General features: G+C 45.6%; 1 protein-coding gene across 3 annotated transcripts in view; it reads right to left on the reverse strand.

Moving 5' to 3' along the window:
• Nucleotides 1–9432, reverse strand: part of LRP11 (LDL receptor related protein 11) — a 47104-nt gene extending 37672 nt beyond the window's left edge. Inside the window, exons 1-2 of one of the 3 annotated variants that reach the window (XM_064598215.1) lie at nt 8446–9429; nt 1286–1443 (exon numbers count right to left, since the gene is read on the reverse strand). In XM_064598215.1, the coding sequence (XP_064454285.1) occupies nt 1286–1443; nt 8446–9235 (948 nt within the window). In that variant the 5' untranslated portion in view covers nt 9236–9429. Of the gene's footprint in view, nt 1–1285; nt 1444–8445 lie in introns of all 3 variants that reach the window. The other 2 variants (XM_045865739.3, XM_054505599.2) reach the window with 2 other exon arrangements.
• Nucleotides 9433–10529: the final 1097 nt, after the last annotated feature.

Consider the following 10529-nt stretch of genomic DNA (forward strand, 5'->3'; position numbering starts at 1 on the left):
GGAATTTTGCCATTTGTGACAGCATGGAGGGACCTTGAGGGTATTATGCTGAGTGAAATAACTCAGAGAAAGACAAATGCCGTATGATCTCATTTATATGTGGAATCTAAACAAAAAACTTGAGTTCATATATACAGAGAACAGATAGGTAGTTTCAAGAGGCAGGGTGTGAGGGGTGGGTGAAATTGGTAAAGTGGGGTCAAAAGGTACAAACTTCCAGTTATAAAATAAATAAGTCATGGGATATAATGTAAAGCATGGTGGCTATAGTTAATAATACTATACTGTATATTTGAAAGTCACTGAGAGTAAATCTTTAAAAAAAGTTTCAAGGCTTCCTTAAAAAAGAAAAGTTCTCATCACAAGAAATGTGTTACTATGTGAGGTAACACATGTTAACTAGGCTTATTATGGTGATCATTTCACAATATGTATAGATGTCGAGTCATTATACTGTTCTTCTGGAACTAATATAATGTTTTTTAATAGCTCAATTAATAAAAAAACAGAAAGACTCCTGGGTGTAGGCAGCCAATGGGAGAGTGACTCATTCCATCTGTAGCAATTCCGATCAGCCCAGATAAGCCCAATGAACATTAGTGGGGAGGGCATCAACAGGGACACTTGCCCTCACTGACTGACTCAGTTATCTCAAGCAGGCCTCCTTGCCAGCTGAGGTGGTTGCTTTCTGGATCCTGTGAAGAATTGGTTTATTCTTTTTTTTTTTTTTAGATTTTATTTATTTATTTGACAGCGAGAGAGGGAACACAAGCAGGGGGAGAGGGAGAAGCAGGCTCTCCGCTGAGCAGGGAGCCCGATGCGGGGCTCGATCCCAGGACCCTGGGATCATGACCTGAGCCGAAGGCAGCCGCTTAACCAACTGAGCCACCCAGGCTCCCCAAATGGGCTTATTCTAATGTTATTTTCCTTCGTATTTTTCAAATTTTCTACCTGGACCTTGAGCTAAGAAAAGAAGAAATAAAAAAATTTAAAAAGTAATCTGAGTCATTAAAACAAAGCCTGAGTCTTTTCCCTTGAAGTGTTTTGCCAAAAAAAGCAGCAAGAACAAGAGTAAGCTTCAAAACAAAGGATCAGAATCACTGTTTATTCAGTGGAAAAGTAAATTCATATAATAAACCACTTTTTCAGCTATCACTTTTGTGCGTTCTCCATTTTATGCCTCTTCTGCTAACTTACAGACATTTTGGGAACAGGAGTAGAAGAACATTATGAGAGATCACCTCATGGAAATATTTGCAGTCATTACAATGACGTCATGAATTACCTTCATGTCCACTGATGGGTCACCCTGCAGCAGTGTCCACTCATACCGGACAATGGCATGGTCATCTGTGCTCTCGCGGCCGTCCAAAACCACTCCATCTGTAGGTAGATGCAAGACCACATCCTGCCCGGCCTTGCTAAGTGGAGGCTCATCTTTTTCTGTAAAAGAAAATCAATAATTCACAAGAGAGATGATGCCCTATTTTTTTTTATAATTTATTTAAAGAAGTATCTTGTTTGCTAGAAGAGATGTAGTCCAGTGAACAACTACTAAGAGAAGTATACCAACTAAAAGTTATTTTCTTATTGATTTTCATCATATTCCCTTTACATAATAAACAATAAAATAGCAACATATTAGGAATATGGACTTTAACACATGCAGAAGAGGAGGTGTGGAGCATCAGCTAGTAGCAGTATCTATAACAAGCTTGTGAGGACTAGGCTATCAATCTGGAGTAGTACTTTTATTCTCTAGAGTCAAATATTCATTTAATTCATAAATAATTTTAGTTCAAAGTTCTATTAAATGAATTTATCAAAAAAGGACTTCTGAAACACATCTTTTTTTAAAAAAAAATCCACCTCTGATATAGATTTTTTTTTCTCATCCTCAAGTTTTTTAAATAGAAGTGATATTAAGTGTTCAATGCGTAGGAAACTAAATTAAAGTTAAGGCAAGTTCTTGGATTCACACAAAATAAAACTCACTTAGAAATTTTCCGGAATACAATTTTTCATCTAGGAAAACAGAAAACATTCACAGGTTCTAACAACTAATTTTTATTTTTTAATTCTTTTTTTTTTTTTTAAAGATCTTATTTATTTGACAGAGAGAGCACAAGCAGGGGGAGCAGCAGGCGAGGGAGAGGGAGAAGCAGGCTCCCTGGGGAGCAGGGAGCCTGATGTAGGGCTCAATCCCAGGACCCTGGGATCATGACCTGAGCTGGAGGCAGACGCTTAACCGACTGAGCCCCCCAGGCGCCCCTAACAACTAACTTTATAACAAGCTGGCACAGAGTTTCTGTATGATAGCAAAACAAGTATGTATTTACCTTTGATCTGGAATGGTACTAAATAATTCAAGGCTAACGTGAAGTAGCCTTGTTATCACGCTCGCTCACTGATAGCAGACGGATAGGAGAAGCTGCATACGAAAACACTTCTAAGAGCAGAGTTGTGAATATTTTATTGATTTATGCTTATTAGTAAACTTACCCAAATGCACTTTTATCTTAAAGAAACTAAGTAATATAACTGCGGGGAAAAAAATCTAGAGGTTCTTATAATCTATCCTTTTTGGCTGCCACCATTTCCTCCCTCCTCTCATGCCAAAGCTCTGCCCAAATTCTGGCCTGGATTTGTTCTTCCTTAACTTTCTCTGAATGACGTTGCTGAGACACGGCTCTCTTCCTCCAGAGCCCCCGTGGCTTCCTGAGCAAACCTCTGAGGGCCAACCCAGATATCCCAGGGCCTGAGGCTAGCAGCAATCCTATTTCTCACTAGGCAACAAAGGTCCTCACTCTTGATACACTACAGCTAAAATTACTTTTCTGAAATTCTAATCTCATTGGGTCATTTCCCTGCTTAAGAAAAAAACGCTCCAACAAATTACCATGACCTTTCAGATGTTGAGAGACCTGCTCGTCCAGCCTTATCTTCTCATCTACTGATCCTCCCAATACCCAGAAACAGAGAATTTCTATAAGGGGCTGGCAGCTCTTAGAGCTGTGGCTTTTCTGAATGAGAATGCTGCTAGTAACCTCAAAAAGAGATGACTTTTTTATGAGCCTATTTACAGGGAATAAGCACACTTCCTATTGCCGATGGTTCTATTTGTCTTTTGAGAAGATGAGTCCCATTTGTTTTTTTTTTTTTTTTTTTTTTTAAGATTTATTTATTTGAGGGGGGCCTGGGGGAGGGGCAGAGGGAGAGGAAAGAGAGTCTTTAAGCAGACTCCGTGCTGAGAGCGGAGCTGGATGGAGCTGGATGTGGGGCTTGCTCCCATGACCCTGAGATCATGACCTGAGCCGAAATTAAGAGTCGGATGCCTAATTGACTGCACCACCCAGGCGCCCCAAGACGAGTCCCATTTTTATAGTCATTTAAAACAATGAGGACTAATAACTCAGATTTAAATAAGCTACACAAGCAACCTTTGCCTAAGAAGAAATTTGTTCTGCCTTTTCCATCTCTGAGCAAAGACCTAGTGTCTGAGGTCTTTATTCTGCTTCTCCCAGGTAAGGAAAGAGGTGACAATTTCATTACTAATAAGCCATTTTTCAGAGTGTTACAGAGAACTTTCTTTTGGCTCTGGAAGTTTCATTGCTTTCCACACAATGGTTTACCACTTTATAATTCTGGAAATCATCTTATAATTCACAGTAATACATTATAGTTAGCAACTATCTGCATGAAAATTTATTTTAAAATACTTTTTGTAGGTAAACAAACTAAAATATGCCTATATGATATAAACAACAATGAATGCTATATTTTTAAGCTCTCAAAGATGTAACCCCAAAGACTTAAGATGGAAAAATCAGGTAAGTTCTGAAATATCCCACATAATTACAAAACTAATTAATCCCGCCTTTCCTAAAGAAAGAAATCATTGTTTTAGTTAAGTTTTCTGTAGGTAAGCTTTAAGATATGATTTATGAACATAGTGAAACCTTCATATCTTCCACATTGATCACTGTTGTAACCGAAATAAAAGAGATACATTTCCTCCTCAGTTCAAGTCCAGGTAAATTATGCTGCATAATGTATTCTGAAATAAGCCAGAGCTTATCTACCCAGGAACAGGTCTTAAAAATAAACAAGGGGCGCCTGGGTGGCTCAGTTGGTTAAGCGACTACCTTCGGCTCAGGTCATGATCCTGGAGTCCCGGGATCGAGTCCTGCATCACGCTCCCTGCTCAGCAGGGAGTCTGCTTCTCCCTCTGACCCTCCTCCCTCTCATGCTCTCTGTCTCTCATTCTCTCTCTCTCAGATAAATAAATAAAATCTTAAAAAAAAAACCCACAAAACAATAACAAGAGGAAAGGAGTGTGCTATCATTTAAAAATATTTGACTTGCTGGGGCACCTGGCTGGCTCAGTAGGTGGAACATGGGACTCTTGATCTCAGAGTTGTGAGTTTGAGCCCCACGTTGGGTGTGGAGATTACTTAAAATCTTTAAGGGGCGCCTGGATGGCTCAGCTGGTTAAGTGTCTGACTCTTGATTTCGGCTCAGGTCATGATCTCAGGGTTGTGAGATGGAGACTGGCATGGAGCTCTGCACAAGGCGTTGAGGCTGCTTGAGATTTTCTCCCTGCCCCTTCCCCCCCACTCTCTGTGTCTCAAATAAATAAATAAATAAATAAATAAATAAATAAATAAATAAATAAATAACTTGCTGATAAAGAACAAGATAAAAGTAAATTTGAGGGACGCCTGCGTGGCTCAGTTGGTTAATCGTCTGCCTTCGGCTCAGGTCATGATCCCAAGGTCCTGGGATCGAGTCCCACATTGGGCTCCTTGCTCAGCAAAGAGCCTGCTTCTCCCCCTGCCTGCCGTTTCCCCTGCTTGTGCTCTCTCTCTCTCTTTCAAATAAATAAATAAAATCTTAAAAAAAAAAAAAGGTAAATTTGAATTTTCATCATAAAAATGTAATAAATCAATGTTAAGTACTATAGAAACACTGATTTCTTTTGAAAACTAAACACACTTGGTCAGATCTACAGAGGCAAAATAAGACTCATACCAATTTTGATGAAGCATATCAAGTTAAAACATTTTATACAGATAAGAATATTGTTAAGTAATCTGATTTACAACATACTGCTGTGAATGGAGCCTTAATAACAAGGAGGTTCTGGAATCTGAATCTGTACTGTGTGGGCACAGAGGATATAGTGGTGGTTGAGAAATTAGCAGAGACTCCTAAAGTCTGGACACAGAAGTGGGGCCAGCCTAAGGGGAGAGGCTTAGATACTATGTGTCAAAATCTATGTAGTTGGTTTATTTGTTTTTGTGGTTTTCTTTTTTCATTGTGTGTTCTTCCTAATTGTAACACTTCAGGAGAAGATAATTCACAACCCCAGTACGATTATCATTTTTGGTGTGTACCGTTATAGTTTTTCTCTATATGAGCTGATGATAATAAGTAAGAGGTGCCATTTATTGGGTGATTTCTTTGTACCAGGCACCAGGCTAAGTGCTCATGAGCCTTAATGTCACTCAACTTTCACAAATCTCTTAGGGAGGGAGGTATTATAATCTGCATCAGATTCATGAGGGAATGAGAGTTAGATGCTTAGTTGCCTAAGATGATACAAATGATAAATTTGTCAGTTCGGATGTCAGCCCAGATCTTTCTTTTTTTTTTTTTAAAGATTTTATTTATTTATTTATTTGAAAGAGAGAGAGAGAGAGAAACAGCATGAGAGGGGATAGGGTCAGAGGGAGAAGCAGGCTCCCCGCCGAGCCGGGAGCCCGATGCGGGACTCGATCCCAGGACTCCGGGATCATGACCTGAGCCGAAGGCAGTCGCTTAACTAACTGAGCCACCCAGGTGCCCAGCCCAGATCTTTCTAAATATACTTTGGGAGTCCCCAAAGTGTATCCAGTTATAGGAAATAGAAATTTATATTCTGAATTAGCCTACTAACTCATTAATATGTTTTATTTATTGATATTTATTCATATATTCTAGTATTGCCCATGTAACTCCATAAACTGCACAGTTGCCATTTTAATTTTAACCTCTGCTATTGGACACATACTTTATCCATTTTTTCACCATTATAAATAATGCCACAATAAATTTTCTCGCTCCTACTTTTTCTTTAGCATGGATCACTTTCCTATAAAAATATCCCAGAAGAACGAATGACCATTTTAATGGTCTCTGCTACGTATTTCCTGGGAGACACTTGGACACGGCTCCACAACTCACATGTGGCAAGGCTTTTTTGGGCAGTTTACTTTCTCTCACAGAGCCTTCTAGTACACTGGGGATTATAACAGAACCTAGATCTTTGGCTGTTGTGAGGAGAGTGAGTTCATGTGTCTAAGCACCTTATAATAATGTCTAGCACCAAACTCAGTCAGTGGCCGCAATAAACATGGCTGATGGGTTCTGCTATAAATTTGTGCCATCCCATTCCACCTGCCCCCTCATCATTTCATGTTTATATTCACCTCAAATGGCCCCCTGACTAATTCTCTGCAAGAGCTTTTCTAAACGATATTCATGCTCAGTAGCCTCCAACTCTGTATACTCACAGGAGTTGGAAGAAGAGGCAATGCAAGAAGGAATAACGTGTAAGTTTCAGAAGCATAAAGAGCTTCAAGAGGTTAAGCACCTAGGCAAGGCAAGGCAAACACAGGGCATGTGGGCAGGTAACCTTTGCCGTAGCTGCAAATAAGGGTACCTCAGGACCTGAGCTACACCCTTCTACGTGTTGCTGGGGATCTGAAGTGTGAATATGACAGTGTTTTCCAGAATGAGGACCAAGCCCTGTGGTCACCCATTTTTATCCCTAACATCTACATAATTGAATTCCCAGACAAACACACCCTAGGGAAGGGAATGGCAATGAAGGAAGCGGAAGAAAAGTAACTCAGAAACTCCTACTAGTAAACCTAACTTTTTTTTTTTTTTAATTTCCATGAGCATATTCTTTCCTTATTTTCCTTTTGATTTCCCCTAGCTTATAAGAAAGCTTCCTTTGGTGATGTTGGTTTCTTCCAGATGTGCAGTGAGAACAAGAGAAAGGGATTTTGTTTCTTCACTGCTGGGATTTTTTTAGTCCATGTTTGAGCAAAGAGGAAGGATGTGTGTGTAATAGCCATGGGGCAGGCTCAGGGATGCTGGCGGAGGTCCAAGAGAAAGTGTCTCTTGCTTTTGCTTCAGGGAGAAAACTCTGGGGTTCTTCCCAATGTCTGCCTCAGGGCTGAGCAGTCCCAGGGTGACCTTTGAGGTCTGCTCTGCTGACAAGGGTCCTGAGCTTTCTCTCCGGTGGAGGTGAGTGAGGATATGGGCCCTTGTGTGGATATGGTTTCCCAGACCCTTCTCTTTGGACCTTCAGGTCTTGGAGACTCCAGATTTCCAAAGTGGCTGAGGCTCCCCCCACCCCCATCTTGCTATATCATTCTTATGTTATCATAAATCAAAGAGCAACAGGATGCAATCAAACACACAGCCAACCACACGTGGGCCCAATCAAGGTTTTTTCCCTCAATGGCTTTAATCTCCAACAGCCACATTTTTTGTGTCTCCTGTATGTGCCTTTACTGTCATTCAGAGCATCTGCAGGAAGTAAAACCACAGAATGAAAAACTTCATTATTAACTCTTTTAAAAAGAGACGTGCCCTCAACTTTCTTATTTTCTTTTTTTTTTTTTTTAAGATTTTATTTATTTATTCATGAGAGACACAGAGAGAGAGGCAGAGGGAGAAGCAGGCTCCCAAGGAGCAGGGAGCCCGATGCGGGACTCGATCCCAGGACCCCGGGATCATGACCCGAGCCGAAGGCAGACGTCCAACCATCTGAGCCACCCAGGCACCCAACTTTCTTATTTTCAACTAAAATCAAATCCCTTCCTTTCCCTCTTTACAAAAGGGACCGTAGTTCATGGGAGTCAGCTGGACCCACTTCAAAATTCCTGACACCAAGTTTCCTTTCTCATTTTTGTCTGGTGAAAGCCACTGCAGGTGGAATCATGAGTCAAGCTAAGAAACGGGTGTGCTATGAGCAGTCTGGCACCTAATTAGATTTTGCTCCTGCGATTACTTGACACAAACCGTGACTTACAAAAATCTGAGCCTAAAATAACCTTTTTTTTTTTTTTTACTTCGAGCTTTTCTCCTCCTTTAAATCGAATTTCTGCGAATCCTCTCAGATCAGCCTCCGTCCCCAAGGCTAGAAAAATTCCAGAAGCAGGCCACGGTGCCCTCTCTGCCCACTCTTACTAGGTTTCTCAGAAAGCATCTATAAAACAGCAATCAAAGCCACTCCTCCGTTTGCCCCCGAACTAAACTAACTTGGAACGAGGCTGTTCCATCTTTCACTTGGCTATACTGCCTCGGTGGTCTCCCGGATGCAGCCACCCAACAGGCGCCAGGGCAGCAGGACCCAGAGGTCTGCCCAGACCCCCTCCCGCGAGTGCTCACCCGTGCGAGGCGCCGCTTCCAGCTCTCCCTGCCCGCGGTCCAGCGCGCGGCTGAGGCTGTAGCTGCTGTAGCCGCGGTGCAGCGCGAACTTGCAGACGCTGCGGCCGCGGGCGGTGCAGTTGAAGAGGTAGCAGCCGAGCGCGGCGGCGGGGGGCGCGGGCCGCCGGGGCAGCTCCACCACGGCCACCGAGCAGCGCGGCTCGGAGCAGCAGGCCGCCACGCACTGCCGCCAGTCCCGCACGGCCGCCGGCGCGGTCAGGAAGCTGGCGCCCGCCGCGAGGGAGTCCTTGGTGCGGATGATGGCGTCCGGCATGGCTCTGTAGCCGCCGCCGCCGCCGCCGGGGCCCGGGCAGCCCTCCTCGGGGGGGCCGCCGCCCGCGCGCAGCTCCAGCTCCAGCTCCTCCTGCGGCCGCTCCTCCTGCAGCTGCCGGCGGAACTCCTCCAGCAGCTGCTCTACTCCCGAGAGCTGCGCGTGCAGCTCGGACAGCGGCGCGGAGGCCGGGCCGGCCGCGCGGCCGCTCGGCAGCCACAGGCAGAGCAGCAGCAACCCGCGCAGCGCCCGGTGCCGCGGCGGCCGCCCGCGCCCCGAGCCCGCGCCCTCCCGGGCGGCGAAGGCCATGGCGGCCGGCCGCTGAGGCAGCGCGCCTAGGAGGGGCAGCAGAGCGCGAGGAAGGCGGGGCGAGCCCGGGCCCTGTGCCCCTCCGGCGCGGCCGCGGCGGGCGCTAGGCCCTGGCGCCTCACAGCGCGGCCTCCCCGGGGCCCGGCTGCGCCCCCGAGGCCGCGGGTGCATGGTCGCCGGCGGGAACCGCAGCAACGGGAGGCATAGCCGGCCCGGCCCGGCACCGCCGCTCGTGCTTTGTGGAGGCCTGCGGGAACGCCCGCGCCTCTCTGCCGGGATCCGGGGCTCCCTCTGAGGCGGCAAGACGGCCTCGGCGCGGATCAGCACCGAGCCTGTGAACAGTGGCCGCGGCGGGGGCGGAGGCGGAGGCGCGCCAATCCCCGCCCATCTCCCCCCGACCCCCGCGGCGGCCCCGCCCCCGCCGCCCAGCCCCGCCCCTCCTGCGTGCCGTCCTGCCCCTTGCTCGCGTTGACCCGTTCCGCACGCCGCCTTCCGCAGGCTCTTCCCAAGCTGGCAGAGCGAGGGTGGGAGACCTGGAGGTGGGTTTCTAGCGGTGCTGTACTGAGAGTGCATCTACGACCGCGGCCCTCCGAGGCTGGGCGGGGTTTGTGTCTAAACCCGCTCGGCTTTATTAACACGGGAGACTTGCTCGGGTGTCAGCCCAAAGGGGAAGCTCAAATCTTGGTGACCTGAGGGTCTGCTTTAGAAAAGGGACTTGAACTGGGGAACCAATTCAGACAATCCATTCCGTCACCTCCAGCGTCCCCGACACATTCGATTCCCCAGATGTACTTGGGTAGCACAAGGCGGGCAATGCTGTTGAAACATAAAAAGCAAGTAGTCACATGCAGTCATATTTCCACAAACATAACCGGAAATCTGAACACAGCCAATCATGAGGACCTGATGAGCTATCTCTATATAGCATGCAGAGAGGCCTTCGGCTTGGATCATGTAAGATCTAGTGAAGATGTATTTTATTTAATTAAATTTAGCAGATAACCTTTTCCTTTATTGAGATACGCTTGACATATAACATGTTAGTTTCAGGTGTACATAATGATTCAACACTTGTATATATTGTTGACGGATCACCACAATATCTGTCACCATACACAGTTACAAAACTGAGCAGCAGTGTTTTGGGTTTTTTTTTAAGATTTTATTTATTTGAGAGAGAGAGAGAGAGAGCACGAGCCGGAGGGGCAGAGGGAGACTGAGAGAGAATCTCAAGCTGACTTTTCACTGAGCCCAGTGCCCAGCACCGGCTAGATCTCACACCCCACGCAGGTGGATCACATGACCTGGAGATCATGACGTCAGGGGAAACCAAGAGTGGGTGGCTCAGCCAACTGCGCCACTGAGGTGCCCCAGAGCAGTAGTGTTTTTTTGTTTGTTTGTTTTTAGTAGTGTTTTAAATGGCATAATAAGGTTTATGAAAATCCAGTCCAGTGGAGACCACACC

Source organism: Mirounga angustirostris, unplaced genomic scaffold (genome assembly GCF_029215605.1).
Source record: "Mirounga angustirostris isolate CCGP_5_RB_7025 unplaced genomic scaffold, mMirAng1.0.hap1 SCAF_8, whole genome shotgun sequence".
NCBI classification, from domain to species: domain Eukaryota; kingdom Metazoa; phylum Chordata; class Mammalia; order Carnivora; family Phocidae; genus Mirounga; species Mirounga angustirostris.